Here is a 24664-nt window from a genome sequence, read left to right as displayed (position 1 = left end):
GGTGTTAGAATGATGATAAAATTACCTCGAGTGAATACAGTGGGTAGAAAAGCTTAAGAGGTTTTTGTTTCTCTCTTGTTGGTTCTAAATCACCACGGAACCTCTCCTTATTAAATCCCAACATTTACCTAAGGCAGCTAGCCAGCAATGTTTATTTGCAACGAGTTCTCTGCCAGGTTAGAAACCAGATTTGCATTCATTCCAGGGACAAATTGCAGTGGAGTCCCAGGATTGCCAAAGGCAACCTGTGCTAAAAAAGACGCTGGCCTTTTAAGGTGGATCTTTAGCACTGGCTCGAAAATAGGTAATGGAAAAGTGAAGGTGAAGGGAGCAGCTCCTGAGAGACATTGGCTCCAGTTCCCGTTGGCTACCACCTCATACTGTGGGCTCAGTCTGACTCTGCCCCTAAGATATTTGAATAAGCCTCACACAGGGTGTCAGGTGAAACAAAACAGCCAGTAACCATGGGAGATTCTGGGTAGTGTTCATTTGTGGTGCCATGGGTGGAGAGAATGTGAATGTTTTCTTATTTGTTACTCTGTATGTTATTAAAATAATCATCACTGCCTCATGGAAAGACCCCGAAAAACTTTCAATGAAATGATGTTCTGAAACAAGGTTCGTTGTGAGCTGGGGAGCTGGGTTGTGGGTCAAGTGCTGGGTGAGCAAACATAGGGAAGCACGTTTGGAAGCCCAGCACCCACAAAAGAGCAGGACATAGCTGCACTAGTAGGATGCAGATCCCTTGAGCTCACAGGCGCCTAGTCTAGCTGGATTGCACCACTCCAGGTTCAGTGAGAGACCACCTCTTTATCTCTCTGTCTCTCTCACACACGTGCACAGAGAAGAAGAGGAGGAGATCAGGAGCAGGGGGTCAAGCTTTATGGTTCCTGCCTGAATGTATCTTCAGAATCCTGGGGCTTACCATGAGGGTGTTGGAACAGAAAGAAGCTGTGTTTATCCCTTATTTGGTCTAATTTGCTGAGATCTTTTTTAGGGGGGAGGGGTCATATATGTCCATTTCATAAACTGCTCAGCATCATATCAGCAACACTTGGTTCTTCAACGCCAAGAGCAAATCCTTAGAAGTTACTGGCCCCCAACCAAAAGCCTTGCATCCTTCACCACCCATGGCAGGACATTTTCTAGATGTCTGGAAGGCCCCTCTTACCTTCCCTGTGCTTAGCGGCCACTGTGCTTTCTTCCTCAGAGCCAGGAAGTGGATACCCATCCAGAGGTGTCCATGCCCTCTTGGTATGCCTCAGGATCCCTCTCTTGCTCTTTTCCAGACCTGCTCTGGGGGTGTCAGATCCTTGTGATTTCTCCATCATCATGAGGGTGAATCTGCAACCTGACTGAAACCACACAAGAAGACAAATCAAAGACAAGAGTTCAATGTTGAGGCTTGACTCAGCCCGACAGAGGATTCTTAGAAGCAATGGAGTCATCTGGAGTCAATGTCTCACCGAGACAGGCTCACCTACCCAAGCAGAATTCCTGCTGATTTTTGGCAGAAGAGTTTCCTCTCCGTGGACAGTCAGAGCAGGAGTTGACTTGGCATTGCTCAGAATAAGGCCACATCCACACTGATGAATTCAATGTTGTGTTCAGAGATGTGAATAGAGGACAGAGAAATAGAATGTTGACACCAACCTTACTTATGTCATGCTAGTCTCTGAGCCTTGAGCACATATTAGGTGTTAAAAAAACATGTTAATCTGTGATAACAAAGGTCAGGTTCAAGCCCACCCTTTCTGCCTAAGTCATTGCCATAATATATGCTTCAATTAGCATTAGATTAGTCTTCAAATTCAGAGAAATGGCTGAAGAGTCAGACTTCAGTAATATTCCTGGCACCCTGGAATTGGTTAATGATCGCTAATCACTTGACGCATAAGCTGCCCTTTGCATTAGGAGTTTGATAAGGGCAAACATTCAGATTCACTGCAAATATCTGGTTATTCTCTGTTAAGTCCAGAGGAGCACTCTATATGTAATTGTCAGTAACATGCTTTATCTATTTAAATTGTGCCACTCAGATGAAGTACATTTACTAGTACAGTTGTAAATTTACTGTAAAAATGACTGACACTTATGATAATTATTAATTTTACATTATGAATCTAAAGACCAAGAAATTTAAAATAGTTAAAAATAACTCCCCCGTGGCGAACATTTTATTTGGGAATGTTAGCCTTAGGGTATCCTGTGTACCAAATTAAAAAGAAATGACAAAAATGCAAGGCATGAGTAACACAAATCAGACTGCATTTCAAACTCTATTTGTTATATTATGTGCCAGATTTGAGAACACTGGGGAAAGTAACCCCATGGTTGGCATTAAAAGCATAGTTATTTGATTTCCCACAGGTTTTGACTCTTTCAGATTTAAAGAAAAAACAGTCTTAGGCAGCACCTTGAATCCTGTGGGTATGAAGGATGACCAGAGTTATCAACTTTGACAATGCAAAATTTCACAAGAAGTAAAATTCCAAGATTCTGCTCAAAGGACATCCTGAGATGTGACACTTATTGGAGAACCATAAGGTTTTAAAACCAGATGTGTCACAAACCAAGAAGGTTCCTCAAACCACACCATCTCTTTCCTGGTCTCAGGTGGAGAGGTGTCCCTAGGTACTGTGGAGATTCTGCAGGGAGGGGCAGCTGCTTGGTAAAGCAGCTGACTGTGTTCTGAGCAGAGATTTCACATATCAAACAAGCCACTGCTTTTTGGGAAGCACTGAAGAATTGCTTCATTTTAGATAGAAATGTCATTTTAGTTTTATGTCTCAAACTTCCACCCTGCAACAGCAAATTTTACCTCAGCCACCAGTTTCACTCATCCTTTAAAGACTGTCTCTCTGCCATGTTGGTTGCCCTTCCTACAGATTAGGGAAAAAGTCTGCAAAGAAAGTGGAAACCTTGCTACAGGCAGGGATCAGGGACTTGTTAGTAAATAAAGTCCCTTGTTCACTGTGCCTTAATGTGCACCTTCTGTTTAGTAGCCAAGTGCTGTTTGAATGGCCATCATTGACACCTATTCACTGGACAATCAGAGCACTTCTTTAGATAAGGACATAAATCAACCAAATAATAGCCTTGAATTCTTCCTTGGTAGCCAGGGCAGATGATGTGTCGCATGAGCCCTGCTGCCTGTCCTAGGGAACCCCTTTGTTTCCAGGAACATTTGAAACCCAATGCTGGCCAGTTTCGGTTGACTGTACGAGGAAGCCCAAGCCTGAATTATGTTGTTCCCAGAATCTGAAACATCCAGTTGTTTCTCTCCCCAAATCCTTCTATTTTAACGACCATGTCATTTTCCCTGTGTATTTAAAGAGATCCACTAATGTGGATGTTTGTTTACATCGTGTTTAATGCAAAACTATGTGTGCCAAATCTTCACTTTATGTAAACAAAAAGCTAATAAGTTGAAAAAAGAAAACACAAACGTAACCAAAACATTACCCAAATTTCAGAATGTTGAAGACTATCAAAAGGAGAAAACAATTGATTCACACAGCGATTCTATTTGATTTTTCTTTAGTTTGAGCAACCTCAACCCAACTGTTCCCTTCCACATCATCCCATAGCAATGTCAAGAATAATGAAACTCTCATGTAGTGAGAGTCATCACAGGCTTGGCCAAGAGGGCTGTATTACACAATGGACTTCAGAGCAACACATGGATCAGGGCAAAATATATTGAGAAAGGAACCAGGGAGTTTGGGCAGCATTCTTGCTGTCTGTTCTGCTTGTTTGACTTTTTCTTCTGCATTTATTTATTTACTTTGTGTGTGTGCACCAGCCAAGGAAAAATTAGGAGTTCAGAGGTCTGTTCTCTCCTTCCACCATCTGATTGAACTCAGATCATCAGGCTTCATAACAAGTTGTCTACTGAGTCACCTGTCTTACCCAATCCCATTCTTGGTTCTTATGTAGTTCTTATGACAGGTCAGATGGCCCTGACTTTCATCTCAGCTCTGTTGCCTTCTGAACTTTAAAAGAATTACCAAACTCTTCTTATACCACATCCCCTCACATTTGGAATAGGTGTAAAATAACTACTTCATAGGGAATATTAATGGGAAATCTATTGAAAATGACCACACATTTGCCAACTCTGCCTTCTCCTTTATGTCTTTTTATCACCGTTATCCTCTCAAGGACTGCCAAGTGAAGGGAACAAATCTCCAATTGTTCTAGTTTTGGTGCTGTGCTAACTAATTTTATGTCAACTTGACACAAGCTAGAGTCATCTGGGAAGTGAAAAGCTCAACTGAGAAAATGCCCCCATCGAATTGGCCTAAGGAAAAGTCTGTGAGACATTTTTTTAAATTAATGAATGACCCATTGTGAGTGGTACCATACCTAGGTTGGCAATCCTGGTTTCTATAAGAAAGTAGACTAAGCAAGTCATGAAGAGCAAAGCAGTAAGCAACACTCCTCCATGGCCTCTGCATGAGCTCCTGCCTCCAAGTTCCTGTTCTGTTTGGGTTTCTACTTTGACTTCCTAATCATGATGGACTATGATGAGGAAGTGAATGTGAAATGAACCCTTTCCTTCCCAAGCTGCTTTGGTTATTTTGTCTTATCACAGCAACAGAAACTCTAAGACAATTTCTACTGATGTGATAACATATCCTGACAAAAATGCAACTTAGGGAAAGAAAGGGCTTCATTTCATCTTAAAGTTCTATGATCTAGATCATCAATTGAGGGGAAGTTGATGTAAAAACTTGATCCATAGTCAAGATCAGAAACAAATGTGTTGATGCTGCTTGCTTATAGCTTTTCCTTATCCTATATAGTTCAGGGTGCTCTGTCTAGGTAAATTGATACCCAGGATGAGATGATCCCTTTATATCATAAAAAATACAGGGAATCACCTGCAGGACATGCTCACAAACAAGTCTGATAAAGACAATTACTCAAGCAAGGCTCTCTTCCCCTGTGTTCTAGGTTGTATAGAGTTGACATTTGAGAAACCATTATACCAATCAATACAAGAGTTCCCTTGGTAGAAAACTGAATTGACAATCTTAGTTTGTGGATGACCTGTGTTGGCTCTAAATCACTCAATCTGGATAACAGAAATATTTGGAAGTGTAAGAAAACAGTATTTCTACAACTGTGGGTATGTAGAGTCCCTGGGGCATGCTACAGGCTTTTAGCAGGGTCTTGAAACTTCTTCAAATGTGTACTTGATCTCCAATTTCTACAATTTGTCACCCTTCTTAGTAGGCTCTGTGAACAATAAGGTAACTACATAAAAGAAGAACAACCCTGACAGAGTCTGCGTCCACATGGATCTCTTCAACCACCTCCTCGAGTCCCTTCTCATGGTCGTTATCAGAGCTGTTCTTCAGCCCTTCATAAAACCTCCAATATCATCCACACTTCCCTTCTTTCCTCTACCCTCTTCAAACACTGACCACCTGCCCCCACTAGCAGTAGCTCTTAGGAAAGGTTACTTGAGATGACACAATGTCTCGTAGGACCTGCCTCTTTTCAGGCATTGCTTACAGAAGCACATAAAACAAACTTCTAGGCTCATGCTCTCAAAAAGATTATCAATAAAATCCTCAAGTTACTCAGTTCAGTACCAAGCCTAAGACTCCAATTCTTTGGAAACTGAAACTTTAAGAGGACTAGAAAATGTGCATCATCCCACTGTGCCCCGGAGTCACATTCCTGTGGGTGGCATTGCTCTCCTTCCCAACCTTCTACCTCTCCTGGACTCTCCTAATCCCAAGGACTAGCATAACACTACCCACTGCCCCCTGCATGTTAACTTCATCACTGAATATCCTTTCGTCTCCCTTATCTAACTGAAACCCAGATGTGCTTTCCTCTGACAGTCTCTCAAGCCAAGACTTCTGCCCTTCCTGCTGTACAATTTGAACTATATTTTGGGGGTGATATAAATTTATTTTGTACTCATCTTTCTGCTTTGTGCTCTTGCTTTCTCTGTACATGCCATCAGACTATGGCGTCATAAATATCCACTGCATTCACCCTCATCTACTACCAATAATAGAAGGAATTTCTTGTCCTCTTTCTGGAAGATTTCATTATCAATGTAGATGACCCACTAACACTCAACCCCTGGGTCCATTACATGTTCACTTCTAATATTTCTTTCTACACAATTCCCACGGGCATGCCTTAGTCATCACTAGGCAATGGCCTTCCAAATCCCAGTTTAAGCATCTTCTATTGCTTCTATTTTATCCAGAATTTCCTTGGACACCATCTTTGTCCTTCCTTTTAGGTCCTTATTCAACTTTACTTCTGTAGAACAGAGTGATGATTCCCAAACTCAAATTTCCAAATCTTGTCTGCTCTCTGTACTTCAGATCATGGTGTTACCATTTATTTTACATTTCCACGTGGATATTTATAGAAAAACTTGGTGTGTGCCACACTGAATTCTGCATTGTGCTCTTGGTTTCATCTTACCCCCAAATGTATCTTACACTCTTTTAGCATTCTTCATCTCAACAAATTGCAGATACCTGCTCAGTCAAGAATCTACAAGCCTTCCCTGATTCCTATACTCCTTCCATCTCTCACGTTGATCTTAAAATAGAGGAATACCTTTACCATATAGCTCAAAACATCCATTTCCACTACTATCAGCATGATATAAAACAAACTTACAGTCTCTATTGGGTCTAGTAAGAGGTCTCTGTCCACACACCATCCACATCTTCCATATGAAACTGAGTGTATTATTAGTGACTCATTCTCTGTACTTATCATTTTAGATTCTCTGGAAGCTGTAGTTATCACTTCCTCTCAGTAAAACTAAGTTTTAAATTGGGTTTTTCATAACTACATATCCAGAATTTCTTCATACTTAGTGTAAAGCATTCTTTCTCAAATGTGTTTCCATCTTCCTAGATTCTAAGTTTTGAGTGTTTAGACCTCAGTATTCAGTGTCCACTTCGCTCTTCTGTCTACAACCTCTTCCTATAGGAATGTGTCTATATTTGTTTCACTGTTATCCATAACCCATTGTAAATTGATATTAAGATATTGGTTTGTTGGTAAGTCTGTGTTTATCCTTCAGTTTATCCACCCTGTTTCCTAACCACCTTAACCACTTTAAAAGTTTCTTCAAAACAGATACCTTGGTTATCTTATCATATTGGCATAGGTAAGATACTCGTTGTATGCTTGCTGAATGAGTGGTTGTGTAAACAAATACCAGAAACAACTGAGCAATGTCAAAACAGAGCTGGTTGAAATAGGAAAGGCTAGAAAAGATGTCACTACTGCACATTTGTCAGGAATGGTTCACAGCATCAAGGAGTAATGCACAATAGATATGAATTATAAAAATAATGTGATTATATGTATACATAGACACATACAAACAATATTCCTATCATAGTAAGTACTATCTAAAATATGGTCTAAAACTATCTGAATAGTTTCTTTTCACTTCTATTAATCTCTCAACAGCTAATATGCAAATGAAAGATTTTAATCCTTCACCACGGGAACAAAAAGCATGTAGTTTCCACTTTTATTAATCAACAAATATCTGTCAATTGACTGTATGACATTAGACATGTAGTTTCAAGTTTCTTGGAATGTAACTTCTTTTAGAACAATAGGAAGACATTGAATGAGATGAGATAATTCTGTAATTTCAATATTCTATTTCCACCTTCCACACAGACTATTTAATATGAAGCTAATAGGGCTCACACTAAAAATATTTTAAAATTATTTTCAACAAAATTACATGATCAGGAAGAATAAGCCATTGTTCCTAGTTCTCGTAAGTTTGGAAGATTCAAAATCTCAAGCAACAAAGTCAAGCCAGAAATCCCCTTCTGCTCTCACTTCTTATCCAAGTATCGAAGTCCCACAAACACTGGTAAAGATTTCCAAATGATTCAGGAAAGTAGAGGCAGATCCTGGGGAAGAGTATGTTCCATCAACACTCTGCTAGGAGGAACAGACAGTCTGTGATGACTTATTCTGTGGGTGGTTTCCACCCACTATGAAATATGTGAAGGTTGCTCACTCGTGCCATTTAGGAGCAAGCTGGATTTAAAGACAAGGCATTTGGGCCCCAGCTGGAACCTAACATCAGACTCCCTGAACTTGGAGTTATCATCTTTTGCTGGTGAAAATAAGCACAAGATTATCAGTTGAAAGACCACATGGACTGCTTCCTGGAGACATTCAACAGCTTCAAGGCTGATGACATCAAACCTACTGGCTCATCTACTGCTAGCACTGTTCTAGTCTCTTCCCGAATTACAAGATTTTTTTTCTTCCTCAATGGCTGCTTTTACTTTCCCTTGGTTTCCCTTTTGTCTTCTATGCATTGGCATTGCCTTCTCCTGCCAAGGAGGAAAGAAAGGATGAGGGAACATCAGTGATGCTCACATAGTTCATCTCCTATTCCACCATCTCGGCAATCTAAGTTCCTTCAAGTGCATCAAACTCCAAAAGAGGAGAACAAAGGTTCATCAATGTGTTCTCCTCTCTAGTCATATTGTCTACAGGTCCTGCTACAAGCAATACCCTTCTCTTCCCTTGATACTGTCTCGTTGTGCTAAAACATAAATTGCTTTTGAGCATTTCTCTGATGGGAGATGTCCTTCTGTATTCTGTGAACATATGGTTCTCTTACAGGTGGATAAATAAAGCTGTTTCACCCAATTGACAGGCAGGACATAGCCAGGTAGAAAGTATAGGTAGAGCAATCAGACTAGAAGGATTTGGAGAAGAGAAACACAGAGTCGAGAAGGGGTTGCCATGTAGCTGCTGAAGGAGTAACATGCCAAAGCATTACAGAAGATGAAAAGTTGTGGATTCCTTCCAGACTAATATGCTTTGATCAAGAAAGGCCCCTTGAAGCAGTGGCCCAAGTGATCCAATATCCAGAGCAGCCGAGACAGCATATCCTCTCAGACAACTATAGTCAGGATTTGGCCAGGTTTATGGGTTTTCTCAGGATCCTCATATGATTTATAGCACCCCCAATCAACAGGAAGCAGTTTGGGGAGAACTACACCTAAATTCCCAAATATTGACTATAAATGTTTGCTTTCATTTAAACAGGGTTGGTTACAAATGGTTAATGATCATAGACAATCTTTTTTTCTAGAGAAAAAAAGGAATATGATATAGAAATGAATACTTTGCACTGGTATGGATTTTGGTTTATTGATACAAATTTAAGGTAAATTTTATGATATGCATATTTCTACTCTTTTTTAGGTATTGTGTTTATACAACTCTTTAAAAATGTAATGTATAATTAAATACAGATTATAGATAGTCATCTACAATAGTCAAAACTTATGTTAGTTAGGTTTTCTAGATATATGGAGATATTATTTTCAAATGAATAGGTATTCTTCTAAAACTTTCAAAGACCTATAGAACATGTAATTAAAATGATTTATTAGGGTTTTTCATGACTATGAGATACAACTTCTCCTGGCAACACCAATTACTTTAGAAATGAAGATGGGAATTAAAGAAACTCGTTATAGAGTTTGCCTTCAACATGATAGAATAGCCAATTTGAAAAGAATTTGTTCTTGCCTGCACTTCTTGACACACACTGCTGTCTGCTGAACTTGGCAAGGGACAGAATGTTCCTTCAAGTTTCTTGCTGCATCAAAAAGTCTGACAAACACTATGGCCTGTGGGTAAAAGATGGATGTCCCAATGTTACAAAGGAACTTTGGGTGACTATCCAGGCAGCGAGATACCTCTGTCAATTCTAGAGTTTATATATTATCCTTCTGGGGTCTTTGATGGAACTGAAGACAGATGGTTATTGTTATGGTTTTCCTTGGTTCTGATGAAAGATAAGTTACACAAAAAACTTTAGACTCACACAGATAGAATATAAGATAGAATATTTTCTTTAAATTTTGCCAAATGTTAATGAACTAAATATTGTTAACTATAGTTCTTGCTTGATAATTGTTTTGTTATATATAATTTACTATGTTAAAGTTAAAACCTTCTTTTTATTTAGAAGAAAGAGGAGATGATGGGGGGTGTCCTTCTGTTTGTTGTGAATATATGTTCCCCTTATTGGATGATGAGTAAATGCTTATTGGCTAACAGCCAGGCAGGAAGTACAGGCAGGGCTACCAGACTAGGAGAATACTGGGAAGAGGAAGGCAGAGAGGAGATGCTAGAGAGACGCTTTGTAGCTGCCAATACCTCAGCAAGAGGGCCAGGCATCACTGATAAGCCAAGAAAAAGTGGAGACACATACTTTAATATAAATGGGTTAATAATTAAGAGAGAGCTAGCCAATAAGAAGCCTGAGCTATCAGCCAGTTTATAATTAATAGAAGTCTCTGACTGTTCATTTTGCAGGACCAAGTGGGACAGAAACTTCCACTAACACTTCTCTCCTCTAATGTTCTCACAACTTGTACAAAACACTATTACAGCACTCACTACACTCAAGTAGAATAGTTCAACTCATGAATGTCTATCCCATAACATAAACGAATTAACTGAAGGCAAAACCGTTCTGGATCCATGGTACTTAGTTCAGTATACAAGTGATTGTATATGATTAGCAGTAACTGCTTAATGAATGAAACAGTGATTGCATCTGACCTCAAATTCTGTGTTCTTAGTAAATGGAAATGGTGACTGATTCATCTTTATAATGTCTATTATATCAAACACTGTATCACATACCAGAAGTTAGTCATAAAGTACATTGTAAAAGTAAGCCATTATAAGTAAATGAATTCAATGATGACATTTACAATTTAATTCAATTAAATATTTGAGTGTCTACTGTGTACAATAAAAAAATTAAAGAAGCTTAAATTAACTATAGTGAGAGATGTAGGAGGATGTGCATCCTAACATTCTTCAAATGCTGTAAGAGGAATGCTTTCATTTATGAATTTATCAGGATTCTTATAAAGGAGACATTTTGGCCCTTGAAGACAGAGAGACAAATTGGAAAACTTTCCAGACACAGACATTGAATTATTTATCAACAGTAGAATGCATAGGCTGTTAAATAGTGGCATGCTGTAGAATACTATTTTAAGATGTGTTGCATTTGTTTATGCTGTGGAGCATTTGTTTAATGATGCAAAGATGTGTTGCATTCTTTTATGTTGCATTGTTTAATTCTGTGAAGCTGTGATTCTTTGCCTGTCTAAAACACCTAATTTGTCTAATAAAGAGCTGAATGGCTAATAGCAAGGCAGGAGAAAGTATAGTTGGGACTGGCAGGTAGAGAGAATAAAAATGAAGAGCAAGAAGAAGAAGGAGCATGAAAAGAAGGAAAGTAGGACTCGAGGTACCAGCAACCCAGCTACACAGCAAGCTACAGAGAGTAAAGGTACACAGAAATAGAGAAAGATAAAGCCCAGAAGCAAAAGGTAGATGAATTAATTTAAGAAAAGGTGTCTAGAAACAAAGCAAGCTAAGGCCAGTCATTTACAGGAATGAATAAGCCTCCATGTTTCATTTATTTGGGAGCTGCTCCTCAAAAGAGGCAAGAGTAAATACGATGAACAACAGTGGCTTTGCGATGGACATATGCTCTTTAGTATTAACAAATTAGATGCCATTTTATCTGGTGATTGCTGTGCATATATGACCCTTCCATTTGCCTCTATCACATTTCCCTACCACGTATCTTTCCTGTTGCCTTTAAAATTGTGTAGCTGGTTCTATCTGAGAGTCTTGAATGAAGGACCAGGATCTATCCCTGGTGCATGAGCTGGCTTGTTGGAGCCGTTCCCTATGGTGGGAATGCCATGCTCAGCATTGGTGCAGCAGGGAGGGACTTGATCCTGCATCAACTTGATGGGCAGAGCTTTGTCCACCCTCTATGGGAGCTCTTACCCTGTGGGAGGGGTAGATGGGGAGGGGGGATGAGGAGTGGCAGGAGGAGGGGTGGGAGGGAGAACTGTGGTTGGGATGCAAAATGAAATTTAAAATATAAACTTGAAAAAAACCTCAGGAATTTGGGTAACTCCCAGATCCATGAAATAAAATGAAATTAAAATATAAACAAAGCAAGAAAAGGATCCCAAACAAAACCAAAATAAATAAATAAATACATAAAATATGATGGTAAATAAAACATATGGTAATCAAACATATAATACACACACACACTCACACAAAAGGATTCAAACATCATCATACTTGGTGAGAAATTTCTAGCTGTCTCAGTAAGACCAGGAACAAGGCAAATAAGCATCTTGCTACATCTTTTCCCAGTGCTCTGTACTAGAAGCAAAATAGGTGATTAGAACAAAACAGATTTCAGAAACATTTGCTACTGATCTTTTTTATTTTACTTTATTTTGGTTTTTAAAGACAGGGTTTCTCTGTATTGTTTTAGAAGCTGTCCTGGAACTCGCTCTGTAGACCAGGCTGGCCTCGAACTCACAGACATCTGCCTGCATCTGCCTCCTGAGCGCTGGGATTGAAGGTGTGTGCTACCTAACGCCTGGCTTGCTACTGATCTTAAAGGAGGAAAGGGGCACTACAATGGCAAAAGATAGACATTACAGTGAAAGGCACTAGAGCAATAAGAGCTCACATGCAAAACAATAAATCTGGACAAAGCTTTCACTGTTTAGAAAAAAAATGAAGCGAACATGAATCACAAGCCTAAATGTCATATGCAAAATAATAAAAAATGTGGAAAAATGTCTAAATGACACTAACAGCACAGTTTATGAAAAGGAGAAGTTATAAGCTAAATATTATTGAAATTATATACTTTATTCTGTGTAAAGACATTGTTAGAGAAAGAAAACAAAATAGACCAGGAGAAATATGTTCAAAAACGGTATCTGATAAAAGGGTGTCATCAATGGGAAACACCCACTAAAGCTTTATAACTAAGTGACTAGATTTTAAAAGTGACCAAAAGATCTTGAGTGATACCTCTTCAGAATACCAGGAAAGATAAATACACAGTGGAAAAGACACTCCATGCAAACGTTGTCAAGGAAATACAGAGTAGGTACACACACACACACACACACACACGCACGCACGCACGCACGCACGCACGCACCTATCTACCTACCTACCTACCTATTAGAATAATCCAAACATCCCAGAACACTCACATGACTGAGTGTGGGTGAGGATGTAGAGTGTCTGGAATACTCATTTATTTCAGGCAAGAATAAGAACTACCACTTTGGAAGACAGTTTGATATTCCTTACATATGACCCAACAGTCACGCTCTTGTTGGTTAACAAGTAGAGTTGAAACTTACACCAACAGAAAAGCTTTCACATGGCTGTTATATCACCTTTATCCATAACTAACAAAACTTGGGGGGAAAAAAGGGTATCCCTCCATTGGGAGGTGAATGGAGAAATAGGCTAAGGTTCACCAATAATAGATACAAACTACCAAGCCTTGCAATGATATCAAGGTGCCATAAATGCATATGTTTAAACCAAAACCAGTCTGCAAAGTCACATACTGCCTGAAACTAAGTGTATGGTTTTCTAGAAGGAGGAAAACTATGAATTCAGAAAAATAGAAATAATCATTAAGGGTTAGGGCAGAGGTAACAGTGAATGAGGAAAGCACAGAGGATTTTTTGTGTAGTGAAAAGACTGCATAATACAATAATGTTTTATAAATGGTAGTATGCATGTACTCATGCCCATAGAATGGACACAGGCCATGAGTAATAATGCTTTCTCAATGTGGCTTCTCAGCTGCAACAATATACTGCCTTTTTGAGGGATGTTGGCAATAAGGAAGGCTATATACAGAAGCATATGGATTATGTCAACTGTACCTTCTTCTGTATTTAGTTTTGAAGTTAAACCTGCTTTAAGAAATAAAGTATGTACATTACATATGATACATATATATATAACAAAATAATCTATACATAGTATCTAGTCAAATAATTCACTTTAATATCATGAGTTCAATACATCTTATGTTTATAATAATTTATTGTTCCATAAGGAGAATTGTAACATATTTCAATAACGTAGTAGGCGACTATGATGACACAAATGAAAAGGGACACACAGGAAAACCACCCAAAACAAAACAACAACACCCCGAAGAAATGACTGATAGAAAAGATTAAGAACTAAGCATGCACCTGGGTCTAAATGCCCTTTCTACCCGTATTGTTTGAAGAGGCAATCTCCAAGCGTATTCTCCATGCCTCTGCCGTCAATCTGCCAAAACCTTTCCTTTCTCATCTTGACCATAACTACTGAATCTCAAGGAACCAAAAGATGGAAGGAGATCTTATTCCTGTTAAATGATGGTAAGAGACAGTAAAGGCATCACCGTGGTTTCTTTTAATGATTATATTCAGGAAACAAAGCATGCCCCAGAGAAAATGCACCCATGCAGAAAAGGGTTGCTGTTGTGTTGTTGAAGAGAAGTCTGCAGGAAGACACTCAGATTTGGATAACCTTAAGGTGAATTCCAGCTTTTAAATTCTGTCCTAAAAGTCCCTATCACTCATTTTATTCAAGAAATCTTAAATGTGGGCTTGCTTCTTACCGTGGTTTATGACTAAATTTTACCAACTCAGCTATAGAAACTCATTAAAAGCAAAGGAGAAGGGGCTGTAACTGCAAGCTCTAGTTGCACACCCTTCTCATGACTAAAAATCTTGTGTATTGCCCAGCATCTTCATAAGTGGCCACCGGAAGCTCTTGCCACTCAATAACATGTCCCCGTTCCCAATATTCCTGATGGCCCATCCTCTAATCACTAATCTCTAACAGGAAATTCAAAGCAACCTTATCTTATTGTTGTTTGATCGGCAAAATAATAGAGAAATGGTTATAGACAGGAAATTAACTAAGGGTTTGTAGGCGCCTCAGAAACAGAATTCAAAGAGCACAGACAATGCTTTTTCAATGGCTAACTGGATCTCTGTGAAGTGGTAGAAAAGATACAGTTGCTAGACAAGGTTTTGTCTGGAATAAGAGTCCCAAAGGGCAGGTATGAAATGTGCTTCTGAGGCATTTGGGATATAGAACAAGCAGGGTATCCTGGGAAACAATGGAGAAAGAGTTGGGTTATAAGCAAAAACAGTTTGGATAGCTTTGCAAATCCTCCTGTCCACAGTACAGGAGGGAAGCCTTTATATTTTGTCTTTAATGAGATACTTTTGCTGTTAGGCTTCAAAAGTCATCATTCAACCTTGTTTAAGTATCTTGATTTTAGTTTGATAAACTTGTCAAATGTCATAAGATGATGCTGATGTGTGTCAAACTATGTCTCTGCCATAGCATATCACTATTTTACGTTGTTAGTGTAGTAAATCGCATTCACTGGTTTTCTGAATGTTATATGAATTTTTCTACCCTAAAATAAAATCAATTAGGTCATAATATAGTGTCATTTTATATATCCACTGAATGTATTTTTGCTAGTATTTTGCTTGGGTTTTAATTTTCTTATTAATGAGGGTGATTTGCCAGTATTGTTTCTATCTTATAATATCATTGTTAAATTTCAATTGTAAGATTCTTTACTATAGTAAATTGTTTGGGAAATGTCTTTTTTGTTTCTAGATGCCATTAGAAGTATTTACTTCCTTAAAGGTTTGCATTTAGCAATGAGGACATCATTTTCTTTGGAAGACTTAAAATTACAGGTTCTTTATATTTATTTATTTATTTTTGAGACAAGATCCCCCTACACAGCCCAGTCTGGCTTCTAATTCTCAATCCTCCTGCCTCTACCTCTCACAATCTGGAGTTACAGGGATGAACCACCATGCTTCTCTGGATTCCCGTAATTATTATATTACAGTTCAGATTTTTCTATCAGTTTTCACAAGGTGAGTTTTTCTAAGACTTTCCTTTCATTTTATGTAACTCTTCAAATGTATGGCAAAAAATTTAATGCTACCATACCAAATTCTTAATGTGAAGATCACTGGTAGTATTCAATGTTTTATTATGAAGCATCGAATTTGAGAACAATTACTGTCTTTTTACATGGATAAGAATGGACAGAGTATGTTTAGAAGTTAAGTACTTAAAATTTTTTAAAGATCATTAGAGGCAGAATGAGTCAGGTGTATGGGAAACAGGCAGATTTGAAAAGGCGAGGGCGGTCAGGTATGGGCAGTTGAAGATGCCCTATCTCCACCCAGGGCCCGATGTCTGGGCTGCTGCCACGGGGCATGACTTGGTCTGTGGCCCAGATGATAGGCAGAGAGGATATGGCTGTGCAGAGTTGGTCCAACTCCCCACCAGCTGAAAGCATTCAGGAGAGAAGGCCCTACATCTCACCTGGGCAGCACAATAGAGCTGAGTCTGTTCTCAGGGGCATAGGCAAGCTGGCCCCGTGGGTGTGAGAATGTCATGTGGTAGCATGGGTGAGGGAAAGATGCCCTCCTCCCTTTGCCCCTCCACACCTGCAGCAGTTGGGGGACCTGACCCAACCCCTCATCAGCTGCAGCACTCAGGATAGCAGGCCCTCTGCCTGTCATGGGCAGCCCAGTAGAGTTGACCTTGTAGACATGGGCATGAGTAAGACATCCCTGAGAGCATGAGGGCCATATCTGGTACCACCTCACTTGTCTGCAGTGTGGTGGAAAGGATGATGCCCCCCATCTTGCCCGTACCATCTCCAGCTGGTGAAGGAGCTGACCCCTGTACCAGGTACAGCACTAGGGAAAGCACGTCATCTGGACAGCATGGCTCAGTTGGCCCTGTTGACGAGGGCACAGGTGAGCCAACCTTGAGAACATGAGTGTGAGAGACCTAACCCGTCCTCTTATCTAAAATGTTGCCTCATGGGCTGGGGAGAGATGCCCCATACCCCACCCGTCAAAACCTGAGGCAGGTGGGAGAGCTGGCCTTGAGGTCATAAGAGTAGGAGAGATGTTGCTGCTCTTCAGCACTTGCAGTGTGCAGGAGAGTGGAACCTACACCTTGCCTGGGCAACAGAATAGAGCTTGCCCTGAAGGTGTGGGTGTGAGACAACCCACTCTGAGGACATGAAAGCAGGAGAAATGCCCCCTCCCCTTGCTGGATTGAAGGGGTGAACTAGCCAGGGCAATGCAGGAGACCTCACCCTGGTGGCAAAGACAGGGGACAGCTAGCAAGCTGACTAACACTGCAACAGCCTAGGCTCAGAACCAGGCTTATGCATTAGCCCACCCCAACATCCACCCCATCTGTGATCTTCTGGAGCACCGGTGGTAGATGGGGGTGGAGGTACATCCTGTGGGCCCAGAGCCGGGAGATCTCCATGACACAGGGCAGCAATAGGATATTCAGGAAGAGTCCCAGTGAGGACCCACATTGACTGTGTAGCAGAGACCAGGGGCCTCAAACCAGACCAGCGATTCTTTGGGATGGACACTTGGATGTAAAAATCCACGGATAAAGAGGTTTACTGGGTGACTCACTGCATTACACTGTAGCTTCCATGACGAGATTCTCCCTCCCTTTCTTCCTTTCCCCCCATTCTTGTCTTAAATTTTATTTTGTTTGGGGGGGTGAGATAGGGAGACATCATGTGGAAATATGATGTGAAAGATGCAAAGAATAAATAGAAAGAAGGTTAGAACAAATTAAGGTAAACTATTGGGAAAATGAAGATTATATTTGCTTATTTCAGCCATTTGAAGATTAAAAACTAAAATGATAAAATGTCAACAGATTAAAAAAACAATCAATGTACAGTGGAGACAGGAAAGGCTGCTTAAGAGGCAGGGAACACAAGCTGGGGTCATGCAGGCCTTACACATCTGTGAAAACATTACAAATGTTCTACATCTACACAGGAAATAATAGACAAACTCTGATGGAATATTCTTAAAGTACAACCGATGGTACTTAGAGGAGAAAGATTTATTTACAAAAAAGAACAGAGAAAGGCTAAAATGAAGAAAGATGTATCCCCAGAGAAATACTCTTAAAATACAGCTATATCAATATTAATTTAAAACAAAATTGAACTCCAGGTAAAAGGTATTAACTTGACAGATACGCACATCACCTTGTAAGATGTAATTATGTGTTGCATAGCAACAACGAGCATCTTTGCATAAGGTGGCTCTTGCCTAGATGTGAGCAACTAGAGTGTACACACGCAAACTACGGCAGCCATGTTATCAGTGCTACGTCATTTTATAGGTCACTGGCATACATTCTCTCCATTAGGCCAACGTGTTATTGTGTGGCATGACTGCATTCATATTGCAGAAAGATAAATTATGGACACTTGTGCCTAGTGTATAACTTCTGAAAACATAAAGCAAAACAGAAGAGGTGACTAATGAAGAAAATGGGACTGCAAATTATATTAAAAATTTTTAATACAACCTTCTCACACATGATAGTAGAAAACAGATAAATACAAATGATATATTTAATGAGCATACTTAATGCATTTGGGGGAAAACATAGCTCAACACCTACCTGTAATGAAAGCCTCACATCTCACTGAAACACAGGTCCCCCTTTGAGGTTCTTAGTCTCACAGATGAAAGAAATTAAAAATAGTCTCGGGATTTGGGGAGATAACTTGCTTGCTTGCCTTGCAAGGACAAGGGCCTGCGTTTGAACCCAGGAACCCATATTTCAAAATAAAAGTGTGAAGTAGTACATACACTTTTACTCGCAGCCCTGGAGAGGCAGAAACAGGCAGATCTCTGATTGACTAGCCTACCAGCCTCATCGTCTTGGTGAATTCTGGTCCAGTGAGAAATCCTATGTGAAAAAGAAGGTGGAAAGAACCCGAGGAACAGTAGCTGAGATTGTCTTCTGGCATCCACACACATCTGCACACCCACATGCACATGTGCATCCATACAGACTTGAAGAAACACAGCATATTCATATATATACATATACACATAAAAAGTAAAAGCTAAAATGGACTCAGAAGGAAACCTGAGGACAACTTTAAGTTTGAGGGGGAAACGTCTAGTCCCAACAGGGCAGAGGTGAATGAGATCTTAGCAGTTTCTGGAAGGAGATGGAAAAGGAAAGGGAGAGGCAGCCAGGATTTTGAGTAATGGTCAAGAAAGCTAGTCAATCCAGCCCTCTGCTTCCCTTCTCCCTGAGTTGCATATCCTCTATCAAGAGAATGGACATTAATACCTCCCCCAATGGCATGTTATCAGTAATCAAGTCTAGAATTAATCGAAAAGTATGAAGAAGAAGTATCAGGTTAATGTTAAAAGCAAACTGCTTAGTAAATTATCTTGAAGCTGATGTCTATAGCCATCCTGAAGCCTTCATCCAGTGACTGATGGAAGCAGAGGCAAGCACCCACAGTTAAACACTGAACTGAACCCAAGGAACCCAGTGACAGAGAGAGAGGAGCGATGAGCAAATTGGCAAAGAATGGGCTGGCAAAAACAGCAGAGACAGCTGATCCGAACAGGGGAGAGCTCTTGGACCCCAGACCGACAGCTGAGAGGCCAGCATGGGACTGATCCAGACCTCCTGAATGTGAGAGTCAGTGAGGAGGCCTGGGCTACCTATGGGGTCCTGAGCAGTGGACCAGTGTTTAACCCTCGAATACTAACAGACATCGTGGGTCCATAACACAAAGAGGGATGCTCTCTCAGCCTGGACTCTTAGGGAAGTGCCTGGACCCTACCCTGAGTGAAATGACAGACTCTAGATATCCCCTATGTGGAAGGAATTGGCGATAGGGTGGGAGGATGGGGGAGATGGTGGGAGGGTGCGGGAGGAGAGGAGGGAGAGGGAACTGGGATTGACATGTAAAACAAGCTATTTAAAATTAAAATAATAAAAAAATTAGCTGTCTCGTTCCCAGATGGGAGTTGGCTAAATTCCAACTCTGAGTGTGCCCTTTAGAGACAGCATCCTTTTAAAAGAGTTTTAAGGGCCTACTGGCCAGATTAAATCAGGGAGTAGGTAGGTGTAAGAGTGAATTCTCTGGTATTAAAAGGAATGGACAGCATCTAAATTATAAGAGCTAGGTTTTACATAAAAACAAAAACACTAAATTCACAGGTTGAAATTTTGCCTAGCCCAGAAAAGTCTATTTCTAGAAAAATTGATACTCATATATGATGTGGCATGTGCTGAATTGAAGGATTGGAAAGCTATCTGAGCTTTTGAGGACAAGGTTGGCTGCATCTTTGGGATGGCATTGTTGGAGAGAAAACCTGGGGACCTTAGTGAGTCAAGGAAAAAGAGGAACAGTTGCTGAGGACTGGTGCCTGGAAACCAGGAAAGCAGCAACCTCAGTGATGCTGTGGGGCAAGATGGATTTGGGGATGTGGACACCAGTGTGTGTTGTCAAGATCCTTTGCATGAGGTGTGTATTATTGGTTATAATTACCAAATATGTGTTCCTTGTTTATGTTTTGGGGTAGAACTGGAAATAGTTTCTAATTTGATTACTGAAAAAGAATGCTTGTGTTTTCACAGTGTTTTGAAGTATTCTAAATAAGTAGAAGTAGAATCTGAGGCTCTAATGATAGGATTAAATTTATTTACTGAGAATAATTTACTTTTGGTCAGTCATATTTTTAAATATTCATAAAGTAACCTCTTCTATTAAACTGTTTTTGAATATCAAAAAAATTATCTTGAAGCAAGAAGATATTCATTTAGGAGAAAGTAACTATTTAAATCCCTACTCCACACGGTTGACCAAAATAAATTCCAGTTGAAATCATAAGGTAAGAGGCAAAAAACAGACAGATGAAAAAAAACTATGAGAAACATGAGAAGGTATTTTTATAACTTAGAGTAGAAAAGCCCTGCTTAATCAAGATAAAAATGAAAAGCTATTTAGAGAAAATGATGGCTACATTTGAGTATATCAAAACATAAACGTTTGTGAATAGCAAGATGCTATGTGTGACAAGAAAAGCAACAGCAAAGAAGTTGCCCAAAATACAGAGATAATCAGCCAGAGCAGAGGCAAACGCGAGAAGTATGGGCACAAAGATGAAGAAGAGCTGTCTGTGTCTGCTTTGTGGTTACATTCTATGCAAGTTAAACGATCAGCTCTCCAGTATCTCAGAAGTCTGGATCTGCTGTAGTCTCTGCTACAAATCTCTGCCCCAGAAAAGACTCCCCATATTGCCCTAAGTAGGGGGCTATGCTGGATAGTTTCATGTCACTTTGATGCATGCTAAACTCATCAAAGAGGAGGAAACCTCAATTAAGAAAATGCCTCCAAAAACTCTGGCTGTAGACAAGTCTATAGGGCCTTTTTTAAATTAATGATTAATGGAGGAGGGCCCTGCCCATTATGGGTGGAGATCCCCCTGGGCTGATAGTTCTGAGTTCTAGAAGAAAGCAAGTTGAGCAAGCTATGAGGAGTAACCCAGTAAGCAACACCCCTCCATGGCCTCTGCATCAGTCCCTGCCTTGTTTGAGTTCCTTTCCTGACTTTCTTTAATGATGAACAATATGATGTGGAAGGATAAGCCAAACAAACTTTTTCCTCCCCAATTTGCTTTGGTCATGGGGTTTCATCATAGCAGTAAATACACTATGACTGGGGATAGCTCAGGAATGCCATGCAGTTTCCCTATACTCAGGCTTGCAGAGTCTATTGGAAGACTCTTGGTAGAGCAGAACACATAAGAAAAAATTGTCTTAGACTTTTCAAGACACACATTAAGTAAGAGGCAGAAGCCACCCATTTCCAGAAAAGGGGGATGGAGAAATATATCTGCTAATGAATAAAGGATGTTGCAGACTGGAGATGGCAATATGACAAGCCACATAAATAATCTCAGGTCCAAATTTGCCTGAAGGAAGATTCACATCCCTTCCCCCAACCATCTAAAGCCCTTGGAAATGAAACTAGAAGTAACAGCAAATCCTTCATGGAGGAGGTAGCCAGTACACTCCCCACAGGTAGAGAAAATAGAAGGATCACTGAGACTACAATAAGTATAATAAATGTACTGACGTTCCCCTTCTCATATATGTTTTCCTTAAAGAAGCCAATCCATAACTTCCACAGGAAAGCCTATTGGATAATACCCAGAGAACATAGTCCACAGCCTGTCTTTCTCTCCCTCCCTCCCTCCTGCCCTTCCTCCCCCTTCCTCTATCCCTCCTTCCCTTTTTCCCTCTCTTCCCTCCCTCCCTCTACTGTCCATCCCTCCTCCATCTTTCTCATTCCCCTGGCTCTCTTTATCCATCTCTGCAGCTTCAACAGTTGGGTGAACTTCCTGTAACCTCCAGATGTACTTCCTCAACATTTCCCATGATCAAGTCCCAGAGGAGCTAGGCTATCCATGGGAGACATATATTAAGTATTCTGTATTGACAAACAAGATGCTATTTTTGTGTATTTTTTCCTTCTTTCTAAAAAAATGTCTAAACTTGTTTAAGCTACTTTCACAATACACCAGGAACAACCTTCTGACTAGTGAATTCAGTGAAATTCCCAACGTGCCCAAACTTTGTTCTGGTATTTGGGGCAATTTTTTTTGGCTGGGGGATGTGCAAAAACCTCTCTGCACCTCACTTCCTTGGGCTTTTTTGGTTCTAGAGGAGATTGTTGAGAGGTGACTAGGCACACTGGGCAGCAAAGAGATAAGTGCAGGGAGTATTCTAGTAGCAAATGTACGTAACTTAATATCAGGGTCGTTTGGAAACTGCTAAAAAGGAAATGTTCCTATCAACATCAGCGAGGCAAGAGTCATTGAATTCTGACCTGTTCTGAATGCTTCAGTGTTTGCTTCCCATAGTGATGTTTGAATTCCAGTATAAAATACATTCCTGCATGTGATACTATGGCAATGATAAATGAGGGATTTTTCAGTAAAATTTTTATGATGAGATGTTTGTGTTCGCTTATTCCCCACAACCTACTTCAGTGCTTATCTTTTAATCAAGTTGCCTGCTTCAGCAACTAAAACATAGAGCAGTCAGTTACACTTGAAGTTCAGGTAGAAAACAAACAATCAAAACCCCCAAACCACACAATTTATAGCATCAGTGTAGCCAGTGAATTATTTGGTATAGACTTCAACAAGTTAAACAATCAAATAAATATTATGAATCTCAGAGTCAAATGTAACTTAGACTACTTCATTTTATCTAGTAAACCGGTCCTGAAGGGACATTCTATTCTCTGTCAAGATTTTTGCTTCCATAGAATGATATGTGCTCATGCCCACGCACTTGCAGAACACACACACACACACACACACACACACACACACACACACACACACACACATTCCCCATGGCTCTTGTACATTAAACTCACTATTCTTGTTTAATGAATTCATTGACTAGTTGAAAATGAAAATAATCAGTGAAAAAAAGACACAAAGATCCCAAATAGCAAATAAGAGCTACCAAAGGAAGACAGCATCATTTCGGCATCACTCCTTGAACATATTGCTCGAAACAGTTTTAAGTCCCTAAGGATAAGACCTCATATGTTTGAGCCTAGAGCATTAGACCTTTCCATGTTAACAGTGGCCACCCAGGCAGTGGGGCATGAAGGAATTCAGGCCCTAATTTCTGACAGTTGGATCACTTTACCTGCTGCTAATGGCTTTCTTCCTGGGGGTCACCCAGTCACAGGGCTGCAGGTAAGGACTCTCAGAACAAGCTCGAGCTGCCCTGTCATTCCAACAGAGAGGAAAAGAGAGCAGAGCTCTACCATCTCCCCACAGGCTAGGGTAACCCGTATTATAAGACTTACTGCAGCGGGACAGCAGACAATAGGACTTGCAGCTTGCTGCAGTTGCTCTGAGAATGTGGAGGTCTTAGTACTTATTGTTTCCTGTCTTCACCATCACTAAGATGGAAAAATCCTGGTGACCAAAGTGACCAAAGTGACAGCCCAGAATGATAAGCTCGCCAAGAGTCATCGTCAAGTTCAAGGAGAAAACTCACAATGATTCATTCCCTTATCCTTCTTCTCTACAAGAAAAAAAAAAGGTAGTAGAAAATACAAATGACAGGAGTTATTAGTCACAAATCCTGGGCAGTGAGGAAGAGTGTGGGGAATGATACAATGGCTCTGCTGTCTTTTTATTTCTGTGAAGCAGCCTGCTCCTGCAGCACCCTTTGACCAGCTGGCAGAGGCACCTGATCTGAATGCAGTGCTGGACAGCACTTTCCTGAGGAAGGCAAGCAACTTGTCTTCATTTGGTTACCATGGTTATGGTACTGCCTGTTACCGATCAAATGATTTGCATTGCAAACCATCACTGGAAACAAGGACAGTTGGGACTTGGCATTCAGGTCTGAGAGATTCAATACACAGAAACATCAACTGGAAAGTTCCAAGGGAGTTAAGCATAAACACACACACACACACACACACACACACACACACACACACACACACACACACTGCTTCAGTCCTGTAAGGGTGACCAAACTAAGAGGATATCCCAAGAGCTCCTACTGTCCACAGGACTTCAGTGTGTGTGATGCACTTAAGTAAGCTGATAAGAAGAGATAAAGAAGTAAAGAAAATGATAACATGGTTACTTAGAGTGTGAGGACACTGCCGGTTGGGAGTTTGCATGAAGCAGCCTGAAAGTTCTAATTTGTGAATTTTCTAATGCTGGTCCTGAAAAAAATGACAGGAAAATCAGAGGCTCTGCAGTTTCTAGGAGCCCAGGGCAAGGTGGGAGCAGCAAGTCTGGCAGTGATGCCTCACATTCCCACGTTTTCACTAAATAATAACTCT

General features: G+C 40.3%; 1 protein-coding gene across 3 annotated transcripts in view; it reads right to left on the bottom strand.

Moving 5' to 3' along the window:
- The window catches only part of Itprid1 (ITPR interacting domain containing 1), a 144201-nt gene that overhangs the window by 104198 nt on the left and 15339 nt on the right, over positions 1-24664 (bottom strand). The window contains exons 2-3 of one of the 3 annotated variants that reach the window (XM_040739149.1): positions 1485-1586; positions 1172-1355 (exon numbers count right to left, since the gene is read on the bottom strand). In XM_040739149.1, coding sequence (XP_040595083.1) covers positions 1172-1334 — 163 coding nt within the window. In that variant the 5' untranslated portion in view covers positions 1335-1355; positions 1485-1586. The remainder of the gene's footprint in view (positions 1-1171; positions 1356-1484; positions 1587-24664) is intronic. The other 2 variants (XM_040739151.1, XM_040739152.1) reach the window with 2 other exon arrangements.

The sequence above is a fragment of the Mesocricetus auratus genome, unplaced genomic scaffold (genome assembly GCF_017639785.1).
Source record: "Mesocricetus auratus isolate SY011 unplaced genomic scaffold, BCM_Maur_2.0 Super-Scaffold_100676, whole genome shotgun sequence".
NCBI lineage: Eukaryota > Metazoa > Chordata > Mammalia > Rodentia > Cricetidae > Mesocricetus > Mesocricetus auratus.
The sequence above is the reverse complement of the archived record's forward strand: the minus strand, read 5'-3'. Positions and strand labels throughout refer to the sequence as shown.